This window comes from Bos javanicus, chromosome 23 (genome assembly GCF_032452875.1).
Source record: "Bos javanicus breed banteng chromosome 23, ARS-OSU_banteng_1.0, whole genome shotgun sequence".
In the NCBI taxonomy this organism is placed as follows: domain Eukaryota; kingdom Metazoa; phylum Chordata; class Mammalia; order Artiodactyla; family Bovidae; genus Bos; species Bos javanicus.
Genome location: NC_083890.1, coordinates 30,731,661 through 30,754,273, shown reverse-complemented (window position 1 = coordinate 30,754,273; position 22,613 = coordinate 30,731,661). Strand labels below are relative to the sequence as shown.

Here is a 22,613-nt window from a genome sequence, read left to right as displayed (position 1 = left end):
TGTCATGGTAATGGTGAAGACTAGTAAGCTTAGGGGAGTCTGACTTCTGAATATGTCACCAGGATGATAAACATCACTTGCTGATTGGTGGCAGCTGCTTGGGGTACCGCTGTCTGGAAAATACTTGTTAGTCTGTCATGTGGTTGAGAAGACTGGTGAGCCCTCAGGTTTTGCTAAGGTTTTGTTCAGCTGCATATAATTTAAACACAAAAAGTGGGAATAACATAATAAAAGTTTGTTTTTCTTTAAATAGAAAAGGCCAGAGACAGCAGCCCAGGCCTGGAAGGTGGTTCTCTGACATCACTAGGGGCCCCAGCCTTTGCCTTTCATGCCATCATTCCTTAAAGTCATCATATGATGATCCTTGATGGCTGCTGAAGCTCCAGCTATCACATACAAAATGTGGACAGAGGCAGAAGAACAGAGATGCCTCCCCGTCAGTCAGCTCCTTTTAAGCAGCTTTCCCATAAATCACTTCAGCACATATATCATAGGCCAAAACTAAAGAAAGGGAAACTGGAAAGTATATCTTATTCTGGGTTTCAGAGTGTCCAGCTGAAAATCAGGCTTCTGTCACTAAGAGTAAAGGGGAGAATGAAGGTTGAAATAGGCACTTAGGAGTCTTTGATCCACTTCCCACTGTGATCTGACTTAGTGCAAGCTGACCAGAAGCTACAGTTAATGCCATTTTCTGGAGAAGGACCAAATCTGCAGGAGAAGCAGCTGTAATTTTTCAAGAAATTGAATTTTATGGAAAGTCAGTCATATTCCATTGCTTAAGCCATAAGGTATGTATCTTTTATTCTGCTTTTATTAGTAAAATTAAGTTGATACCAGGGAGTTTTCCAAGAGTTTTGAGGGATGTGCTGAGGTTAATGCCTAAATATTTAGCTCTATATCATAGTTTAGATCTGTTTGAATCTGCTCAGTTAAGGAAGTGACCTGAAATATCTTTATTCTCTATTAAAGAGCGATGATAATGAAAAGATTCAAAGTATGAAGAATTATATATCCTTCAGTTCAGTCGCTCAGTCACATCCAACTCTGTGACCCCATGGGCTACGGCACGCCAGGCTTCCCTGTCCATCACCAACTCCCGGAACTTGCTCAAATTCATGTCCATCAAGTCGGTGATGCCATCCAGTCATCTCATCCTCTGTCGCCCCTTTCTCCTGCCTTCAATCTTTCCCAGCATCAGGGTTTTTTGTTTTTTTTTTCCCCAATAAGTCAGTTCTTTGCATCAGGTGGCCACAGTATTGGAGCTTCAACTTCAGAATCAGTCCTTCCAGTGAATATTCAGTACTGACTTCCTTTAGGATTGACTGAAGCTTCCACAAGCCTCTTATCCTTATCCCTCAGAGGGCAGAGAGAATGGAAACCATGGTTACAGAAAACTAACCAGACTGATCACTTGAATCACAGCTTTGTCTAACTCAATGAAACTATGAGATGCTGTGTTAGGGTCACCCAAGACAGACGGGTCATAGTGGAGAGTTCTGACAAAACATGATCCACTGGAAAAGGGATGGCAAATCACTTCAGTATTCTTGCCTTGAGAACCCCATGAACAGTACATACTCTTAGCGCTCTGGAAAATTAATCTTGGCTTTTTCTTTTCATGATGACTGTATATTATAGGTATTACAAGCACCCTAAGTTCATTGACACTTTAACCTAATTCTTCCTTACAATTCCAAAGGAAGTGGTGCACTCATCTGTACCCTGGGGGCAGACCCATAAATAACCACCTAGGCACAAATGATGGATAGAGATATATTTAAATAATGTTTTCCTTATTCCTGGAAATTATAGAAACGTTGAACAAAGGGCAAATGTTAGATTCAATTGGGGTTTTGCTTAAAAAATAAAACATCCTAGACACCCTAAAATGCAGTTAAAAATCTACTCAGAGCAGAAAGTCAGGAAGACTGTACTGTATTGCAGCGATATTCTGATTGGCCATTTCTGTTTGAGTTTACTTTTAGAGTTTTTAAGTAGTTTTACTGTCAAAAATGACCATCTTTTCACATATTAACTGGTTGTTAATATTAATTCTGATTTTGAGCCACCATGTTCACCTGGGCTGAATTATTCTATTAGATTCTCCTTTTACTCTTAAACAGCAGTGCCCTTAAAAATTAAACAGGGGATTTAAATTTAAATGCACATGCCCTTTGACAAATATATTCCAGTATGTATTGACCCTAGAAATATATTCATAAAAGCATATAAAGATATTCAGTGGTGTTCTCTACTTATAAAGAAAAAATATAGTAGGGATAGTTAAGTAAATTAGCCCATACACTGGAATACTAATTAGCTCTTAAAAGATGAACTGGTATGGGAAGATCGCCAAGTTAACTGAAAAAGATAAGATGTAAAATAATATCATGATGCCAGGGGTGGTTTAAAATACATACTAAACAAATGTTTGTTGAGTGCTATTGTGTGGCTGCGGAGAAGGCAATGGCACCCCACTCCAGTACTCTTGCCTGGAAAATCCCATGGATGGAGGAGCCTGGAAGCCTGCAGTTCATGGGGTTGCTGAGGGTCGGACACGACTGAGCGACTTCACTTTCACTTTTCACTTTCATGCATTGGAGAAGGAAATGGCAACCCATTCCAGTGTTATTGCCTGGAGAATCCCAGAGACGGGGAGCCTGGTGGGCTGCCATCTATGGGGTCCCACAGAGTCGGACACGACTGAAGTGACTTAGCAGCAGCAGCATTGTGTGGCTGGTGGTGTCCTGGGAGGGTATACACAAAATAACTAACAGTGGTTAACTGTGGGGAGTTGGGATACTTTTCATTTCAGTCTCTGTGCAACATGAGGGTGTTTTTGTTTACTATGGGACTTTTTAATATATTTTGATATATTGGTACATTATTAGCAGGCTTAACTAAGTTATATATGCAGTTATATGCAACTTGAGTTTTAGTTGTGCGTTATTTGAATCTGTATATTTAAATTTTTAAATGTGTGCTGCTTGCTCTATTGCAATGTTTATTCATCTGTCTCCCCAGCAGCCTGTGAGGACTCTAAAGACAGAAACTCAGTTTTGTCTTCATCATCTATTTGGTTTTTAATCGAAATAATTGCAAAAATGAGGGGTAGTTTGGGGATATCCGGATGGTCTGTCGGAGACTATGCTACTGAGCCTGTTGGGCTGTGGCAGCTGGAGTCTTCCAGGCGCACCAGAGAGATGTGCGGCCGCGTTCCTAGAGAGACGCAGAGCCGGCTCGGCCGCAGCCCGGAATCCTGACAGCAGGAAGTGGGGGCACGCCCACCAGGCGAGGTAGCTGGATTCTCTGGACTGGAGAGCTGCGCCTCTGATCTCCGATGGGATTTTTCACTGGGTCAGCTACGTCTTTGTTGTGCTTGATCCTTAAACTTTTGGTCTGTTAGCAGTTAAGACACTCATTCACCGAGTGCCCCCTGTATTCCAAGTGCTGGGATGCGATCGCAGTAAGATACGTTCTGGGACCGCGGGACGTCCTGGCATCCCAGTACTTCTCCGTGCATTCAGCAGGACATCCACCAGTATTTGCTGAATACTAGGTAGGCCGGCAAAGATAAGACCCTGTCCTCAAGGAGCAAGGGGTGATGGTCGTGATGAGGGCTGTGACCTGTGAGTTGGAGAATGAAGCGAGTTGGTGAGGCAGGCTTGGGCTCACTTTTCCATGGGAACGCCCTCCGCCTGAGTGGCTCAGAGGACAAGATTGTCTGTACGTTAGGTTTGGGGGTGGCATTTGCGCTGGACCTTGGGGATTCACGGTAAGAAGACTAATCGTGGCCATAAAGTACAAGGTGGGTGGAACAAATTTGAGTATTAGCTGGCAGTGACACGAGGTGTTTGAGAAGACGATGGCTTTCTTGCAAGTAGGGTCTGTGTCTTTTATTCTGGGGATAGCTCCTGGAAAATAATGATGTGCTCGATAAATGTTTATCGAGTGGCAAACACGTAAGTGAAACTCAGTTCTAAGATCGAATCCTGGGGAATTTGAATTTAGTTCAACCAGGAGCAATTGAAATTAGCATTTGGGGGTGGGGGGTTGTCAGATATGGTCCGAATTGTGCTTTAAGAAATACCAATCCAGTGATGATGAAGTGGTGGAGCAGGAATACCACACAGATAATATTGTGATAATAGTGACTGTCAATCATAATGGTGTAAAAAGGAAGATGAAGGAGTGGGTGCAAGAGGCCTTTTGGAGGAAGAACTGACTGGACCCAGGGTGATTATGTACACTATATGTACATATACGTACACGTATATGTACATATACGTAGGCTGGCTTTGAGCCTGAATACATGGAGGATGGTGGTGATGCCAATAGAAATAGAAAAATACAGAGTGAGTGCAGCTTTGAGGAGGCTGATTTCAGTTGGGGATGTGTTGAAATGACAGGGAAGGAAGGTCCAAGGCTGGAGGCATCCTGTGGCTTTTCAAGATGTGAGTCTGGAATGTGAAAAGCAAGTCAGAACCAGATAGATAATAGTGTTCTTAGAACAGAGATATATTGAATTTTGATGAAGATAACAAAAGGAAAAATGAGAGGGAGAAACAGAAGTTGAAATATTTCTGCTGTTTATCTATTGTGTCCTTAAAAAGAATGCCCCAAACTTAGTGGTGTAAGACAACTTCAGCTTATTATTTCTTATGATTCTGTGGGTTGACTGGGCAGTGTTACTGGACTCACTCATGTGGCTGGGGACTAGGCTCAGCTCCGCTTCAGCTGGGGCTCTGTGGTTCTCATCCACGTGACCTCTGCATGGCTAGCTTGGGCCTTCTCACAGCAAGGCAGTCTCATGGCTGTGTGCCAGGCACTACACAGCACTTCCACTTACAGTGTCATATCTGCCATATTTTATTGGTCAGAGCAAGTCACAGACCAGCACAGATTCAAGGGAAGGAAAAAGACTCCACCCCATAATGGGAAAAGTAACAAAATCTCATCACAACAGATCTTAGGCGATGGAGACTTGGAGACTTTTGAAAGTCTGCTTCACCTAAGGTAAAGTATTCTGTGAGAAAGACACAGAGATAGATGACCCTCCATCTAAAGTATAAGCTGCTCAGGCATTCTTATTAACCCTTCTTCTCTTATATCCCCTCCCTTTGGGCTCTACTCCCTTAGGAGTCAAGGTATACTTTATTGATAAAACAGGCAAGCAGGCCCAGTTTTTGAGCATCACTTAGAGTGGGGACAAAAAGATAAATGTGTTACATAGATTTTTGAAGCTCTTGTTATTTTCATGTTACTGATCAATACTTACGCCTCAGGTGTACATTTGGAAAAGCTAAGTGAACTGTTTTCGAAGCTTTTAAGATCACCATGGATGAAGTTTTGCAGGACTCCGCTCCTGAAAATGGAGACGGCCTTGTGAAAGTGAAGGAGGAAGACCCCACATGGGAACAGACATGCAGCTCACAGGAGAGTGTCCCCAATACTCGGGAGCTTTGCCGCCTGCGCTTCCGGCACTTCTGCTACCAGGAGGTACCTGGGCCCCGGGAGGCTCTGGCCCAGCTCCGAGAACTTTGCCATCAGTGGTTGAGCCCAGAGACCCACAGCAAGGAGCGGATCTTGGAGCTGCTGGTGCTGGAGCAGTTCCTGACCATCCTACCCGAGGAGCTCCAGGCCAGGGTGCAGGCGTGTTCTTTGGAGAGTGGGGAGGATGCAGTGATAGCGCTGGAGAGTCTAGAGAGAGACACAGGAGACTCAGGAGAACAGGTGGGAAGAGAATGTGTGTGGTGGTGTGGGAGATGTAATGGCGAACATTTGTCTGTTAATTTTTAACTCTGAAATAATTTATAACTTGGGAGAGTAGTGCAGAGAACTGTGTGTATGATTCACACACATGTTAACGAAATGTTAACATTTGTTACAGGAATGTGCACCCTTCTTGTGTGAGCAAGTGCTCCCTCTCTCTGTATGCATACATATTGTGTGTGCACGCACACACCCCCATACAGCTTATGCAGTTTTTTTTCTTGAACCATTTGAAAATGGAATTAGTTGGAGATACCTTTTATCTCTAAACACTTCAGTGTGTTTCTGAAGAAGAAAGACATTCTTTTGTATAACTAGATTATAGATTATCATGTTTTGGGAAATTAAAATTTTTATGATACTATCACCTCAGTAGTAGTCCTTGTTCAGATGTATCCGTGATAGCCCAATAGTGTTCCTTATGACAGTTTTGCCCCGATTCCATCATCACACATTTTTTAGTTGCTGTCTCTTCAGTCTTCTTAGATCTGGAACAGTTGTTCAGTCTCTGTCATGACAATGACATTTTTGAAGAGTACAGATCTGTTACTTTTTGGAATGCCCCTCAATTTGGGTTTGTCTTGTATTTTCTCACGATAAGACCCAGGTAGTACATTTTGGCTGGAATACCACAGCAGTGACATTGTGGTCTCAGTGCATCACTTCAGGAGGCACACGGTGGTGGGTCATCCTGTTGCTGATGAGGTTAAGGTGGTATATGTCAGATTTCTCCACTATCAACTTACCATTTTCCCCTTTGTAATTAGTAATCTGTGGGAGACATTTGGAGATGGTATACATATCCTATTTCTCATTAAATTTCCACACACTGGTTTAAGCATCAATCTGGGGTTTTGTTTTGTTTTCCAGGTAGGGGTTCTTTGCCTGTATTGTGTCTCTTCTTTGCTTAGCATGTAGAACAGAATCTGGCTTTAGTAGGCATTCAGTCCATATTTGCCAAATGAGTGAATGTCTGTGTCTTGCTACTTTGTCTTACTCGCTACTTAAGGACTAAATGAAGCTTGTCTGGTGTTCCTTTGGGGAATGTCCCTAACTGCTGTTCAGTCCAGTTCCCACCAGGACGCCTTTTCAAAGTGAATCTTTTGTCCGCAGGCTTCTGTCTACACTGTAGGACAGGACCTGCACCTCCTGGTGACAGAATATCAAGGAACCTCTTCAGAGTGTCAGAGCGCCCAGCTCCTGTTGGGGGCAACCACCCTGAAGAGTGAGCCTCCAGAGTCCCTCCAGGAGACCTCCCAAGAAGTGAGTGGTGAGTGCCAGAGGGCGAAGTTAGTAAAGATACTGGGAACAGGCCACTGACAGGTGTGTGGCCTTCTACGTGAAAGCTTGTTTATCTGTGTTCTCAAGTTTTGTTTTTGTCTAACCCTGTACCTCAGAGAAGACAATGGCAACCCACTCCAGTACTCTTGCCTGGAAAATCCCATGGACGGAGGAGCCTGGTAGGCTGCAGTCCATGGGGTCGTGACGAGTCGGACATGACTGAGCGACTTCACTTTAACTTTTCTCTTTCATGAATCGGAGAAGGAAATGGCATCCCAGGAGATGCCAGGGAATCCCAGAATCCCAGGGATCGCGGAGCCTGGTGGACTGCCATCTCTGAGGTCGCACAGAGTCGGACACGACTGAAGCGACTTAGCAGCAGCAGCAGCAGCCCTGTACCTAAGCAAGCTTTTAAAAACACCTGAAATTGTAAAATGTTAGAAATCTAAGATCTTTTCAACACCCTTAATAGTTAGGAAAGCCAAAACTCAGAGTTTAAATGACTTGCCCAGGGTCAGCAGAGGCAGCGTTGTCACCTGACCTTCTGGCTAAGATTCTCTTTACTATATGTCTCTACATTTCTAATTCCACACCTGGAATTTAAATATTTACTTGGTAGCTTTCCATAACTTTGTCTTTTTCCCCATGGTAATGTTTTCTTCAGTGGCCTCCTTCAAGATGCACTCCCTGTCATTCACAAGGGCTTTTTATACCTTCATAGGCCCTCCCAAATATTCCGGAGGCTCTAGCCAAGGACCTGTGTGCCTACTAGTCATAACCCAAGCACATTTCTCCAGGGTACCAGAGACCAAATGAATGGAAGAACAATTCCCCAGGCTACCTGCCTTCCCTCCCCTCCTGCTGGAGGGTAGGGTTTATTAGGGGAAAGGCGGAGGGCGGGGGGGAAAGGTTAGTTGGGGCCATTTTATGGGTGTTTAAATTCAAACCAGGAAGTTCAGACTTGAAAAAAAGTTGGGTATCATTGAAGCCTTTTTTTTTTTCCGTAAAAAGTATGATTTACAGTGACTGTTATTTGTGTATATTTGGTATTTCATTCCCACAAGTCATGGAACACTAGTTTAAAATGAAAACTACCAAGTACTTGAGTTTTACTAGCCTCTTAATGCTCAGCTGTGATTCTTAGTGTCAGACAGATTGTTAAATTTTAGATATGTTGATGGAGAAGTAGAAAAGACCTTGGTATCATCTTACTCATGGCAACTTAAGCCCACTTTGTCTTGTTCTGTCTTTGGCAGAAATATAGAGCAATGGGATCAGTGTGGTGTGTGTAGTGAGCATAATATGTTTGAAAACATTCTTCTACCTTCTTCCCAGTCTTAACCCTAAAGCTTTTCCACCTCAGGAGGATGATAAGGAGCAATCACAGAGTCTGGTCTGACGTTTGCGCTCAGATTTCCCATTGCTCTTGATCTCTTTGCCCCTCTTCCATTTTCTGTTGCCATCCTGCCCCTCCTTAGCCTAGCCCTTTCTCTGACAGCAGACCGGCTTCACACTGTGCTTTTTAAGCTGTTGGTTTTCTGGCATATATGCATTGCAGGGAGATTAGGTGGTAATAGTGAATCATGGGCTAGGCTATTTTATTTTCCTAGCAAGCTTTATTCTCTCTAGTATGAAGGAACAGCACCAAGAAGATTCCACAGTGATTCACTGTTGAAGCAAAGAAAAGTAATGCTATGTTCTGGGTTAGAATATCCCCTGTGCACTTCGTTTAGTAATTCTGGACTCCCTCTATTGTTACCGTCTTGGCAAACAGTGGTACATTACTTTGCATGGGGTCTTAAAGGGCTTTACAAAGGGCTTTTATGTTATCTCAGTCTTCATTGCCCCTGTAAAGTGGACTGTGTTCTCCCCCTTATACAGATAAGGAATGGGAAAGAATCTTTCTAAGTAACAGTGCAGTGACGTGCAGTCATTATCACTGTTTGGATTATGGTTTCCAAGGAAGCAGATTCTCAAAAGTTCTCCTAGTTTGCAGGTAGCATCTCTTCTATGTATGACTGTGTGTCTGACATTTTTTACTGAAGTATAGTTTATTTACAGTGCTATTAGTTTCAAGTGTACATGTATGACTTTTTTAGAGCCATTTTAGGTTCACAGCAAAATTGAAAGATTTCTCGTCTCCCCCTGCCTCCCACACATACCCAGCCTCCCCCATTATCAACTCAATTTTTTTTATCCTCACTTTCTCTTTTCATCTTTCTCTTACCTGCTTTCCTGTTGCCCCTTGGCTTTGTCTCTGTTCTCCACTTCTTACCTTTCTTCTTTGTTCTCTGGTTAATGTTTCTTTAATCACCAACTTCTTCTTCCCTCTCCTTATTTTTCATCTGTGATTTCTGATTTTTCTTTTATGTCTGTGAAAGTGCATCACTGGAAAGCATCTCATGAGTTCATAAACACCACTTATTCTGTGGGTGGGGGACGCTAAAGCTCTAGAATTCCTGACAATGAAAACAGACGTGATGTTCTAGCTTAAGATCTGTATCTTAGTTCTTGGATGTTTAAAAAACATAAGATTTAGGGTCTGGGTCCCCCACAAAGGGCTCTTGTAAAAGCTACTATTTCTCTTCAGGACTCTTGTCTGCTCCGTCCACAAGGCCAGCTCCCCAGAGACCAGACCCTCTCCAGGAAGAGAATCCCAGAGACCAGGCTGCAGTACTGGGGTTGAACTCAGCCAGGTCCCAGGTGAGCAGGGTGCCCAGGCTGTGGGAACCTCAGTAGTAGCCCTCCTTCCCCCGCCCACCCATCCGTGGCCCTTCTCTTGGCTCACACTGGTCACCCTGAGAGCCTTTCAGGTGGCACAATCCCTCTGCCTTCACCTTGTCACCGAATACCACACACTATGTGCGCCTCATCCGGGAGCTCACACATACACGCTGTTGCCTCATTCCGCACCATATGCAGAAGGCACATCCAAATCTCAGGTATAAGGGGTAGAGTGAGGCCCTTGGTTTCTGAAAGTGCCTCCACTCATTTGATGCCCAGTGACAGATGTTTTCTCTTTTGGGGAACCTCTGGTTTCTCTCCGCAGTCTGAGAACCAACCTCTTTCTCATATTCCTTTATATTCCCAGTGTTCTGCACATGCCCAATTCATACTTGGTGATGGTAATGGCAGTACTGTGTATCTTCTTCACAGAGTGGACTCTTGTTCATTCTTCCCCTTATTTTTAGTGGTCCAGTCATTTTCCGAGTTGTTTAGTTTGTAAGTGTTTAACTCTCCCATTGAAGCCCTTTCCTCTGCGTTCATTTCCTCCAGACAGGTTTTCATGCAGTCCTCTCCTCTCTGTTTTCACCTGTGATTTCTAATTGGCTCTGTCAGACCCTGGGCCTCCTAGTCTTAATACTTTACCTTCCTGAAAACCAGTGTATAGCAAGTGAAATGTATAGCAAGTAAAACTTACCTTATGTATATTTAAATCAATGTAATTATCCTAAAATGTAACATAATGGAGAAACAAAATAATTTATTAAGAAAAGAAAAAATTCCCTGGTGGTTCGGGGTTAGGACTTTGCACGCTCACTGCCTTGGGCCCAGGTTTGATCCCTCATCGAGGAACTAAGATCCCATAAGCCGTGTGTGTATGAATTTAAAAAATGCAAACATTTGAACATAATAACTCCAAGAAATAATTAAATGTTGCACCATAATCAAGTTTGAATTAAGTTGGAGTAAGAAGATCAACAGTCTGGGCAATGAAAGGGCAGAGATATGGGTGGTCAGTAGAATGAAAGTAGTGTTGAGTCAAATAATGAAAGACCAGCCAGAGAAAGAGGAAATTCATATTAACTGAAGTAGGGCTAAGATGAAGTTATGGGCTGTATTGTGTCCGGAAAAGATATATTAAAGTCCTAACCCCAGGTGCCTGTGACTGATCTGATTTGGATATAGACTTTTTGTGGATGTAATCAAGTTAAGATGAGGTCATACTGCATCAGGGTGGGCCCTGCGTTCAGTGGTCAGTGTCCTTGTACGAAGGCCATGTGATGACAGAGACACACAGAGAAGGCCATGTAAGGACAGAAGCAGAGACCAGAGTGATGCATCCAGGGGACACAGGACTGCTGACAACCCTCAGAAGGTAGGAGAGAGGCAGGACGCTACTCTAGACCTTCAGAGAGCAGGCCCTGCTGGTTGGTCCTACTGGTGTGCAGTGTGGTAGTCAGCACCCTTCACAACCAGTCCCTTTATCTTTACCACAGTGAAGACTAAGAGGCCATTTGTTGTCCTTGTAGACATCAGTGAAGACTGAGGAAGCAGCGCCGCTCCTTGTCTCAGAGGAATGGCCAGTTCCGAGTCTGGCTCAGGAGGAGGCTACAGACGTCAGTCTCATGGGTGAGGACAGGCCTCTGACTGGTGTCCACCTTTCCCGTCATTAACCCTGACTCAGCCATCATGAACCCACATTTCCTACACACACTTCTTTCCCCTTCTTCTGGGCTCGATCTCCACACTTCTCTCAGCCTGTCATTTTGTATCCCTCACAATCACAGTACCTTCTATTACTAGACACTCAGCCTACTGATTCTTGCTGTTCTCTGATCATCCCTCTGTATTCCCTGATTCCCTCAATGTCTCCTCCTTTGCTCCTTTTTTTCCCCCTTTGCAAGGGTCCCATATAATTTGTCATTTTCACACATCCCTTAATATCTGGAAATTCCACAAACACCTCTGCCTTATTCCTTCTTCACATCAGAGGAAGTTCTCTTTACTCTGAGAACACTAAAAGTTATGTGTAATTTTCTTTAAATAGTCTTTGTCCCATTAGGCCTTCTCCCCTGGAAACTGACCTTTCTTACTATCTTCCCACACTCCACCACGTTTTTAGGATTGCTATGAGTATGTTCCTGGGACACCTGTTGATTTTTGGTTTTAATTTGAAACATCCTATTCCCTACCCTGGAGATATTTTCTAGATTCAGGTGGCAATGACATTTGAATTATCAATGTGTTATTTTAGCTGAAGAAGTTGTAACTAAAGATGGATTTTTTAATGCAAAGCAAGAAACTTCTGAAGAAATGGAACGAGGTGCTGAGGCCTCAGGAATAGTGAACAGGTGAGTGTCCATGTAGAATAGCTCCTACAAAAGTAAAAAATTGGAATGAAACCAGAGAAACCAGTTGGTAAACGTCTGCTTCCCTGGAATAATACAGAAAAAGTAACACTCACTTCTATGATCAGAGGAGGCCCCACGTCAAGACACTGACCTGTCGGTATATCATAATTACACAAAACCTTCAGTTGGCACACGGTTGCCTTCAAGAATCCTCTCAGTTCCTTGCCTGATCACTGTTCCCCTGGCTCCCTTATGTTTTTGTGGAGCTATAGATACTGAAGCCAGAAAAAGAAGATAGAGAAGGCAGAGGATTGAGATAGGAGAGTGAGGGCTGCAGATGAGGCTGTTGTCATGATGGTTAAAGAAATATCAGATCTGGAAAAGGACTTAAGACAGGAAGATAGGTAGGGTATTTTCAGCCTCCATTAGGGGAGTCCTGAGCAAGAATCAAAAGGAGTGAAGCTGATAATGGACAAATTAAAGGTAATAGTAGGATTTGCACCAGTGACCTGGTGAAAACACCACCTGAGAGTCACCAGAGCCATTTGCCCACATACCCAGGGTTAATAAGGTGGGACTGAGAGCAGCACCAACAATAGTGTAGTTTGTGGACTCGCACAGTAGACAAAAGGGGATACAACAGAGCATACCCACAGGTGAACAGCCCCAGAGGAGAAAGGGCCTAATAACAGAAAGCTTCCTGAACATGAGAAGGAGATAGTCACCCAAATCCAGGGAGCACAGAAAGGAGAGTCCCATACAGGGTAAACCCAAGGAGGAACAAGCTGAGACCACACAGTGTCAAACTAACAAAAATTAAATATAAATAAAGATATTAAAGCAACAAGGGAAAAGCAGCACATACAAGGGAATCCCCATAAGGTTATCAGCTGATTTTTTAGCTGAAACTCTGCAGGCCAGAAGGAAGTGGCAAGATATATTTAAAGTAATGAAAGGGGAAAACCTACAACCAAGAATACTCTACGCAGCAAGGCTCTCATTCACATTTGACAGAAATCAAAAGTTTTACAGACAAGCAAAAGCTGTGAAAATTCAGCAGCACCAAACCGACTTTATACAAATGCTAAATGAACCTCTCTAGGTGGGAAACACAAGAACAAAAGAGGAAGAGAGGAAGGGAAGAAAAAAGACCTTCAAAAACAAACCCAAAACAATTAAGAAAATGGAAATAGGAACATATATATCAATAATTACCTTAAATGTAAATGGATTAAATGTTTCAACCAAGAGACACAGGTTGACTGAATGGATACAAAAACAAGGCCTTGTATATATGCTATCTACAAGAGACCCACCTCAGACATAAGGACACATACAGACTAAAAGTGAGGGGATGGGAAAAGATATCCACACAAATAGAAATCAAAAGAAAGTTGAAGTAGCAATACTCATATCAGACAAAATAGACAAGAGACAAGGAAGGTCACTACATCATGACTGAGGGATCAATACAAGAAGAAGACAACACATATGCACCCAACATAGCATTTGCCTTATATATTGAGATGCTCTGAACAGCCATGGTCCTTGAGAAGGGAATGGCTACCCACTCCAGTATTCTTACCTGGAGAATTCCATGGACAGAGGGTACAGTCCATGGGGTCACAAAGAGTCAAACACGACTAGATGACTACACTTGCACTTTAACAGCCATGAAAGGGGACATCAACAGCACCACAATAGTAGTAGGGAACTTTAAGCCCCCAATTAACAACAACAGACAGATCATCCAGACAGAAAATAACAAAGGAAGCACAAACCTTAAATGAGAGATTAGACCAAATAGACTTAATTGGTATTCAGAGGGCATTCCATCCAAAAGCAGCAGAGTACACTTTCTCCTCAAATGCACACAGAACATTCTCCAAGATAGATCACATCTTGGGTCACAAGTTTACTGAGGCTTAAGAAAATTGAAATCATAAAAGCATCTTTTCTGACCACAATGCTATAAGATTCGAAATAAATTACAGGAAAAAAACCTGTAAGAAACACAAACACATGAGGCTAAACAATGTTATTAAATAGCCAATGAGTCACTGAAGAAATAAAAAAATACTTGGAGACATATGACAATGAAAACATGTTGATCCAAAACCTATGAGAAGCAGCAAAAGCAATTCTAAGAGGGAAGTTTATAGCAGTACAGTCTTATCTCAAGAAACAAAAAAAAATCTCAAACAACCTAACCTTACACTTAAAGCAACTAAAAAAAGAAGAACAAACAAAACCCAAACTTAGAAGGAAATAAATCATAAAGATCAGAGCAGAAATAGAGACAAAACAAGAGCAAAGAACTAAAAGCTTGTTCTTTGAAAAGGTGAAATGGATAAGCCTTTAGCCAGACTCATCAAGGAAAAAAGGAGAGAACTCAATAAAATTAGAAATGAAAAAGTTTCAACTGACACCACAGAAATACAAAGGATCATAAGAGACTACTGTGCAACTGTATGCCAATAAAATGGACAACCTGGAAGAAATGGACAGATTCTTAGGTACGGTCTTCTAAGACTGAACCAGGAAGAAGTAGAAAACATGAACAGGCCAGTCACAAATACTGAAACAAAGTTCGATTAAAAAACTCCAAACAGGGCTTCCCTGGTAGCTCATGGGTAAAGAATCCACCTGACAATGTAGGAGACATGAGTTGGATCCTTGGTCCAGGAAGATCCTACATGCCGTGGAGCAACTAAACCTGTGCTCTAGAGCCCAGGAGCCACAACTGCAGAGCCCACACGCCACAACTACTGAAGCCCGTGTGTCCTAGAGCCGGTGCTCAGCAACGAGAGAAGCCACCACAGTGAGGAGCCTGTGCACCACAACCAAGAGTAACCCCTGCTCACGGCAACTAGCAAAAAGCCTATGCAGCAATGAAGACTCAGTACAGCCAAAGATAAAACAAATAAAAAATTATCTTATAAAAAGATAAAACGGCCCCAAAGTGGGAAAAAAATCCCTACAAACAAATGTCCTGAACCAGATGGCCTCACAGGTGAATTCTGTCAAACATTTAGAAAAGAGTTAACACCTAACCCTTCTGAAACTCTTCCAGAAAATTGCAGAGGAACACTCCCAAGCTCCTTCTACAAGGCTATCATCACTCTGATACCCAAACCGAAGATATCACACACACACACACAAAAATTACAGACCAATATCACATGAACATAGGTGCAAAAATCCTCAATAAAATACTAGCAAACTGAATCCAACAACATATTAAAAGGATCATATACCCTGATCAAGCTGGATTTATCCCAGGGATGCAACATGGATTCTTCAATGTATGCAAACCAATCAATATGATACACCACATTAACAAATTGAAGAATAAAAACTATATGATCATGTCTATAGATGCAAAAAAAAACTTTAGACAAAATTCAACACCCATTTATGATTAAAACTCTAGTAGTTTTAGAGGGAATGTACCTCAACATAATAAAAGGCTATTATACAGCAAACCTACAGTTAGACAGCCCTCAGGAAGGGAGAAAATATTTGCAAACAAAGCAACTGAGAAGGGATTAATCTCCAAAATATGCAAACAGCTCATGCAATTCAATATTTTAAAAAAACTCAATGGATAGTTAGGGAGTTTGGAATGGACATGTACACACTGCTATATTTAAAACGTAACCAACAAGGACCTACTATATAGCACATGGAACTCTGCTCAATGGTATGTGGCAGCCTGGATAGGAGGGGAGTTTGGGGGAGAATGGATACACATATATGTATGGCTGAGTCCCTTTGCTGTCCACCTGGAACTGTCACAACATTGTTAATTGGCTATTCCCCAATATAAAATTAAAAGTTTTTAAAAAAAACAAAACAATGAAAAAATGGGCAGAAGATCTAAATAGATATTCCTCCACAGAAGACACACAGGTGGCCAAAAACAGATGAAAAGATGCTCAACATCACTAAGTATTAGAGAAATGCAAATCAAAACTACAGTGAGGCATCAACCTACACTAGTCAGAATGGCCATCATCCAAAAACCTACAAACAACAAATACTGGAGAGGATGTGGAGAAAAGGGAGCCCTCCTACACTGTTAGTGGGGATGTAAGTGGTACAGCCACTATGGAGAACAGTATGGAGGTTCCTCAAAAAACTAGAGTTGCCATATGACCCTGCAATTCCATTCCCAGGCATATACCTGAGAAACCCGTAATTCAAAAAGATACATGCACCCCAGTGATCACTGCAGCACTATTTACAACAGCCAGGTTATGGAAGACACCCAAATGTCCATCAACAGGAATGTATAAAGATGTCATACATATATACAATGTTAGCCATAAAAAGGGATGAAATAATGCCATTTGCAGAGACCTAGAGACTGTCATACACAGTGAAGTAAGCCAGAAAGACAAATATTGTATAATATCACTTATATGTATAATCAGGAAAAATGGATGAACTTATCTGCAAAGCAGAAAGAGAGTCACAGATGTAGAAAACAAACTTATGGTTAGGAATGGGGAAAGTGAGGGGTGGGATGAATTGGGAGATTGGGATTGACATGTATATGCTACTGTATGTAAAATAGGTAGCTAATGAGAACCTACTGTATAGCACAAGGAACTCTGTAGTCAGTGCTCTGTAGTGACCTAAATGGGAAGGGAATCTTTAAAAAAAAAACAGTGGATATGTGTATAACTGATTCACTTTACTGTACAAAAGAAACTAATAACGTTGTAACTCAACCGTGCTCCAATATCAATTAAAAAAAAAAAAAAAGAGTACATACACGAGTGCTGGTTGTGGAATGAATGAGTGTGTAGCATAGGTGCTCCTGAAGCAGAGAGACCAGATCATGAGCAGAAGGTGGGCTTCTGGTGAGACCACCAACTCCTTGGAGACTTGAGTAAAGAAGAAAAAGGAAACAGCTTGGGATAATTATATTGAAGAGCAGGGCAGGGGATGAGAATTCTTCTTGACATTTGTTCATCTTAGGCAAACAGGGACCACAATCTCAGTTAAAAGAGAAACGTCTTAAAGCTTGAGAAGTGAAATCTTTCATAAAGCTTGTGAAGTCTGAGCCAAGCTGTACTAAACGAGAAGTAACACTGTGACTTAGCTCAGGACTATAATTAGATAATACAAATCTGCTCATGTGTCTGTCAGGTACATTTACATCAGATAACTGAAACCATGACTCACAGTGCCTCTGAGAATCAAAGTATCTTACTGTTTGATGTGACAAGAAGTCTGAAGGGGTAGGCTGTTCTAGGTTTGAGGCTCCATCATGATATCAGAGATTGAGTGACCCCCAACATCCTCACTCATTCAGTAAGCATATTATCACTCATATTCAGAATCATATATAATACAGAGACCCTACCTTCAGTAAGTCATGTGAGGGTACAGCAGATAAGTGAACACAGAACACAATGCGGTATGACTTCGTGCCCTGTAGCTATGATAGATCTTGTGGCAGAGAACCCAACTGAGATCTGGATACTGGAGAGGGTATCCCAGAAGAGGTAACATTTGAAACAAAACCTGACGAGTAAGCCGGCATTTACCAAATAAAGAGGAGGCAGATCAGAGAGAGAAAGAAAATGCAAATGCCTAGAGAGGCTAGAAGAACTGGGAGAGAAGAGTCACAGATCATTTTGAAGAGCAACTTTCTGCCTGAAAAATTCTGGGTCCTCTTTGGAGTAGGAAAAGAGATCATGTTTGGAGATACCAAGAACTGAGTACAAAGAAGATCTGAGAAGAGTGATGAAACACCCATTGTGGGGAACTGGGAATAAAGGGACAAGAGGACATGAGAAGGATTTCTGGGCAGTATTGAGTAACTAGCTGAACTTCAGAGACCATCGTTATTAGCTGTTATCAGTCTACCTCATTGTGTGATTCTGTGGCACTGCTCACTCCTGGGTGAGGAATAGAGAAGACTGAGGAGGGGGTTGATCGGGTGCTGAATTTTGCCGGTCCACGCTACAGACACTGGGGCAGGGTGACTGATGATCCTGGCAAGAGAGGGACTAAGGCAGTGGATCATGAAGTCTAGATGGAAGAGCAAGAGAGGTAAAATGAGGAGGGAATGGAGGAGCCAGAGTGAGAGGGAAGAACCAGTACCATGGGACAACTTTATGAGGGGCCTAGAGTGAAAAGAAATTGGGACCAGAGAGTGAGCTTTTGGAGTTTTCAGCAATGGAAAGTTCAGTGTAGTGAAGTGACAGGATTCAAGGAGGATCCCTGAAGTTGAGGATGTCAGGGAACTCTTAAGATGGATGTGTTGAATGGATCATACACACATATTAATGACATTCAGGATGATAAATGCTCTAAGCAGATAAATATATATACTGTAAATTATATTGGGCTTCCTAGATGGCTCAGTGGGTAAAGAATCTGCCTGCAATGCAGGAGACCCAGAAGACTTGGGTTTGATCCCTGAGTCAGGAAGATCCCCTAGAGTAGGGCATGGCAACCCACTCCCAGTATTCTTAACTGGAGAATCCAATGGACAGAGAAGTCGGTGGGGTCACTGAGAGTCAGACACGACTGAGCATAAATGCTCTAAGCAGATAAACATATGTACTGTAAATTATATTACACCATACTTTTTTCACTGCTTTTTTCTCCCTTATGTCTTCTTAAATTAGACCATTTACCAATAGGACATTAGTAAATAAAACGCAGATTTCTAGAATTTAAGAAGCTTGTATGAAGTAATAGTTTTCATCTTAGTAACTTTAGCACACTTCTTTGAGAAACCCATAAAAATCAGTTCAAGGGCAATCAGTCTGAGTTTCTCTTTTGTTTCTCCCCAAAACAGTGTATCCACCAGATGAATGCAGAACTAGAGGAGGCTAAATCCTTCTTTGTTCAGAAAGTCTGTTAGAGATGAGGGGGCTCAGTAAATAATCACCCATTTCTTTGTCTAAATTCAGAACCAATTGATAGAGACATAGGAGTAAAACAGATAGTCTAGAAACCTCAGCTTTATGACTGACAGAAGCTAGACCAATAAAGCCACTCAGAGGCAGAGCTAAATGGATGCATAGTGGCTGCATCCTTTCTGCATAGGCCTTCCTGATCCATCTTGGCTGGGGGAAGGAACATGGAATGTCTGCAGCCTGCTCAGAAAGAGGACAGCCCAGTTCCTTCTCCCAGATTCAACAGTTAAGTCATGAGGAGTGAGTTGGAAGAAGGGAGGCCAGAAATGCTCAGTCTGGCCAGAGCCCTCCCCACAGAAACACGAGTGAGAAGTATTCCCCACAGAAGAATCTTTAGGTGTCAGTGGATTTATCCTGTATCAGTAAATAAGACTGAGAATTTTTACAGCCTATGTTTTTTCTTTCTCAGAGACTGTGTACCCCAGACCCCTTGTGATACCCCTGTTCCTGCTGAAAGGACACTTGTGCATTTGAACACTCTCAAGGACCGTCATCCGGGGGACTTGTGGGCTCGGATGCACATCTCCTCCCTGGAATATGCTGCAGGAGACATCACCCGGAAAGGGAGGAAGAAAGACAAAGCTCGAGTGAGTGAACTGCTCCAAGGGCTTGCATTTTCTGGTGATTCAGATGTGGAGGAGGATAACGGGCCTGAGACCCAGCCTGCTCCAAAACGGCCAAAAGGGCCAGGTGTCCCAGAGAAGCACTGGACCAAAAGAGATATTAAACCCAGCTTTCCATGCTGGTCAGCACTGGATTCTGGACTTTTGAATCTCAAGAGTGAAAAGTTGAACCCAGTAGAGTTCTTTGAGTTATTTTTTGATGATGAAACATTCAATCTGATTGTCAGTGAAACCAATAATTATGCTTCTCAGAAAAATGTCAACTTGGAAGTCACAGTTCAGGAAGTGAGGTGTGTGTTTGGTGTCCTGCTTTTGAGTGGACTCGTGCAGCGTCCCAGAAGGGGAATGTACTGGGAAACGTCTGATGCTGACCAGAACCTGGTTAGAGATGCAATCAGAAGGGATAGATTTGAATTGATTTTCTCATACCTGCATTTTGCAGATAATAGCCATCTAGATCAGAATGATAAGTTCACAAAACTGAGGCCTCTCATAAAGCAAATGAATAAAAATTTTCTCCTATATGCTCCCCTCGAAGAATACTACTGTTTTGATAAGACAATGTGTGAGTGCTTTGATAGTGACCAATTTCTGAATGGTAAATCTATTAGAATTGGCTATAAAATCTGGTGTGGTGCTACCACAGAGGGTTATCTGGTTTGGTTTGAGCCTCATCAAGAAGAAGCAACTCTGATGGCAGGTAAGGATCCTGATCTTGGTTTCGGTGGAAACCTCGTGATGAATTTTGCTGATGTTCTTTTAGCAAGGGGTCAGTATCCATATCACCTGTGCTTCGATGGCTTCTTTACAAGTGTCACATTGGTGTCAGCCTTGAAGAAGAAAGGGGTGAGGGCCACAGGGACAATTCGTGAGAGCAGGACTGAAAAATGCCCCCTTATGAGTGCAGAACATATGAAAACAATGAAGAAGGGGTACTGTGATTTCCGAGTAGAAGAAAATGATGAGATAATTTTGTGTCGTTGGCATGGTGATGGTATTATCAGTCTGTGTTCCAATGCTGTTGGCATAGAGCCAGTCGATGAGATACACTGTTTTGCCAGTGACAAGGAGATCCCTCAGATAAGTCAACCATCCATAGTGAAACTGTATGATGAATGCAGGGAAGGTGTAGCTAAAATGGAGCAGATCACTTCCAAATACAGGGTGAGAATAAGAAGCAAGAAATGGTACTCAGTTCTGGTGAGCTATATGATTGACATAGCCATGAGCAACGCATGGCAGCTACACAGAGCCTGTAACCCAGGCGCCTCTCTAGACCTCGGGGATTTTCGGAGATACGTTGCACATTTCTACTTGGAGCATAATGCGAATATGTCAGATTAAGGCAGGTGAAACAGACACAAAGAAGACATTAATAAAACACAGAAAAGTCACAGCTATACAGCAGATTGTACCCAAAGCAAACATGATGTATGTATACAATTAAATAACTAATATTTCTGTTAAAAATGTAGAGTTTCAAAAACTTACAACAAATGATCTGTAAAAATGTTGAAATCCATTGGTACCTTGTGTATGTCTAATTTTGATATAAACATATGGGAAACCCTTTATTAGTTGCATTGAATTGATTATCCATTTAAAGAATGAAATCCTGCCTTTTTTTTTCTTGGTGGTTTTTTCTGGGGAATGCCATTTATAAATGCAGGCAGAATTTAATATAATCCCTATCAAATCACTCATTAAAAATTTTCACAGAACTAGAACAAATAATTCCAAATTTTATATGGAACCACTAAAGACCCAGAATTGCCAAAGCAGTCCTGAGGAAAAAGAACAAAGCTAGAGGTGTAACCCTCCCAGACTTCTGACAATACTACAAAGCTACAGTAACCAAAACAATGTAATACTGGCACAAAAAACAGACACATGGATCAATGGAACAGAATAAAGAGCCCAGAAATAAACCTACACCTATGATCAAACTTCGACAAGAGGCAAGAATATACAAAGTAGAAAACAGTCTTCAGGTGGTACTGGGAAAGTTGGACAGTCATACGTACATCAATAAGGTTAGAACACACCTCACACCACATCCAAAAATAAACTCAAAGTGGCTTAAAGACATAAGACATGACATCATAAAACTAGAAGAGAACCTAGACAATTTATTCTCTGACATAAATCATAGCACTTTTTCCTTAGGTCAGTCCCCCAAGTCAATAGAAATGAAAGCAAAAATAAACAGATGGGGCCTAATCAAACTTTACAAACTTTTGCACAGCAAATAGAAACATATAACCTTTTGCACAGCAAACAAAAAAAATGAAAAGACAACCCATAGACTAGGAGAAAATATTTGCAAATGATGTGACTGACAAGCCACAGATTTGGCTTAACTTCCAAACTATACAAATAGCTCATACAACTCAGTAACAGAAAAATAACTCAATTGCTAAATGGGCAGAAGACCTAAATAGACATTTCTCCAAAAAAGACATACAAAAGTCCAAAAGGCACGTGTGAAAAGATGCTCAACGTTGCTAATTATTACAGAGATGCAAGTTAAAGCTACAATGAGGTATCACCTCACACCAGTCAGAATGGCTTTTGTCAAAAAGCCCACAAATGGGTCTTTGCTGGGGCACAGTGAATAAGACTCCATCTGCCAATACAGGAGACAGGGGTTTGACCCCTGATCTGGTAAGTGCCTCAGAGCAGCTAACCCCTTGCACCACAACTATTGAACCTGTGCTCTCAAGCCCGCAGGCCACAACTACTAAAGCACCTGCATGCCTAGAGTCTATGGTCTGCAACAAGAGAAGCCACCACAATGAGAAGCCCACACACTGCTACTAGAGAAAGCGTGTGCAGCAACGAAGACCCAGCATAATCAAAAATAAATAAAAAATCTTAAAGACTACAAATAACAAATGTTGGAGATGATGGGGTGAAGGGAA

General features: G+C 42.1%; 1 protein-coding gene across 3 annotated transcripts; it reads left to right on the top strand.

Moving 5' to 3' along the window:
* Positions 1 to 55: 55 nt before the first annotated feature.
* Positions 56 to 21,266, top strand: PGBD1 (piggyBac transposable element derived 1). Of its 3 annotated transcripts, none has more exons than XM_061398658.1 (7): positions 56 to 3,559; positions 5,324 to 5,733; positions 6,886 to 7,042; positions 9,644 to 9,756; positions 11,307 to 11,406; positions 12,032 to 12,128; positions 19,479 to 21,266. In XM_061398658.1, exons 2-7 carry the CDS (start codon positions 5,338 to 5,340, stop codon positions 21,034 to 21,036), a joined length of 2,421 nt encoding a protein of 806 aa, XP_061254642.1. In that variant the 5' UTR covers positions 56 to 3,559; positions 5,324 to 5,337; the 3' UTR covers positions 21,037 to 21,266. The 3 variants fall into 3 exon arrangements, with proteins under 3 accessions (XP_061254642.1, XP_061254641.1, XP_061254643.1); XM_061398657.1 differs by having other exon boundaries at positions 5,286 to 5,733; XM_061398659.1 differs by lacking the exon at positions 9,644 to 9,756 and having other exon boundaries at positions 5,286 to 5,733; positions 6,886 to 7,035.
* The last annotated feature ends 1,347 nt before the right edge of the window (positions 21,267 to 22,613 follow it).

Coding starts and splice junctions, on each gene's coding strand:
- PGBD1 (XM_061398658.1), top strand. CDS start 5,338: ATGGATGAAGTTTTGCAGGACTCCGCTCCTGAAAATGGAGACGGCCTT. Junction 5,734..6,885: donor CAGGAGACTCAGGAGAACAG/GTGGGAAGAGAA, acceptor TTTTGTCCGCAG/GCTTCTGTCTACACTGTAGG. Junction 12,129..19,478: donor GCCTCAGGAATAGTGAACAG/GTGAGTGTCCAT, acceptor TTTCTTTCTCAG/AGACTGTGTACCCCAGACCC.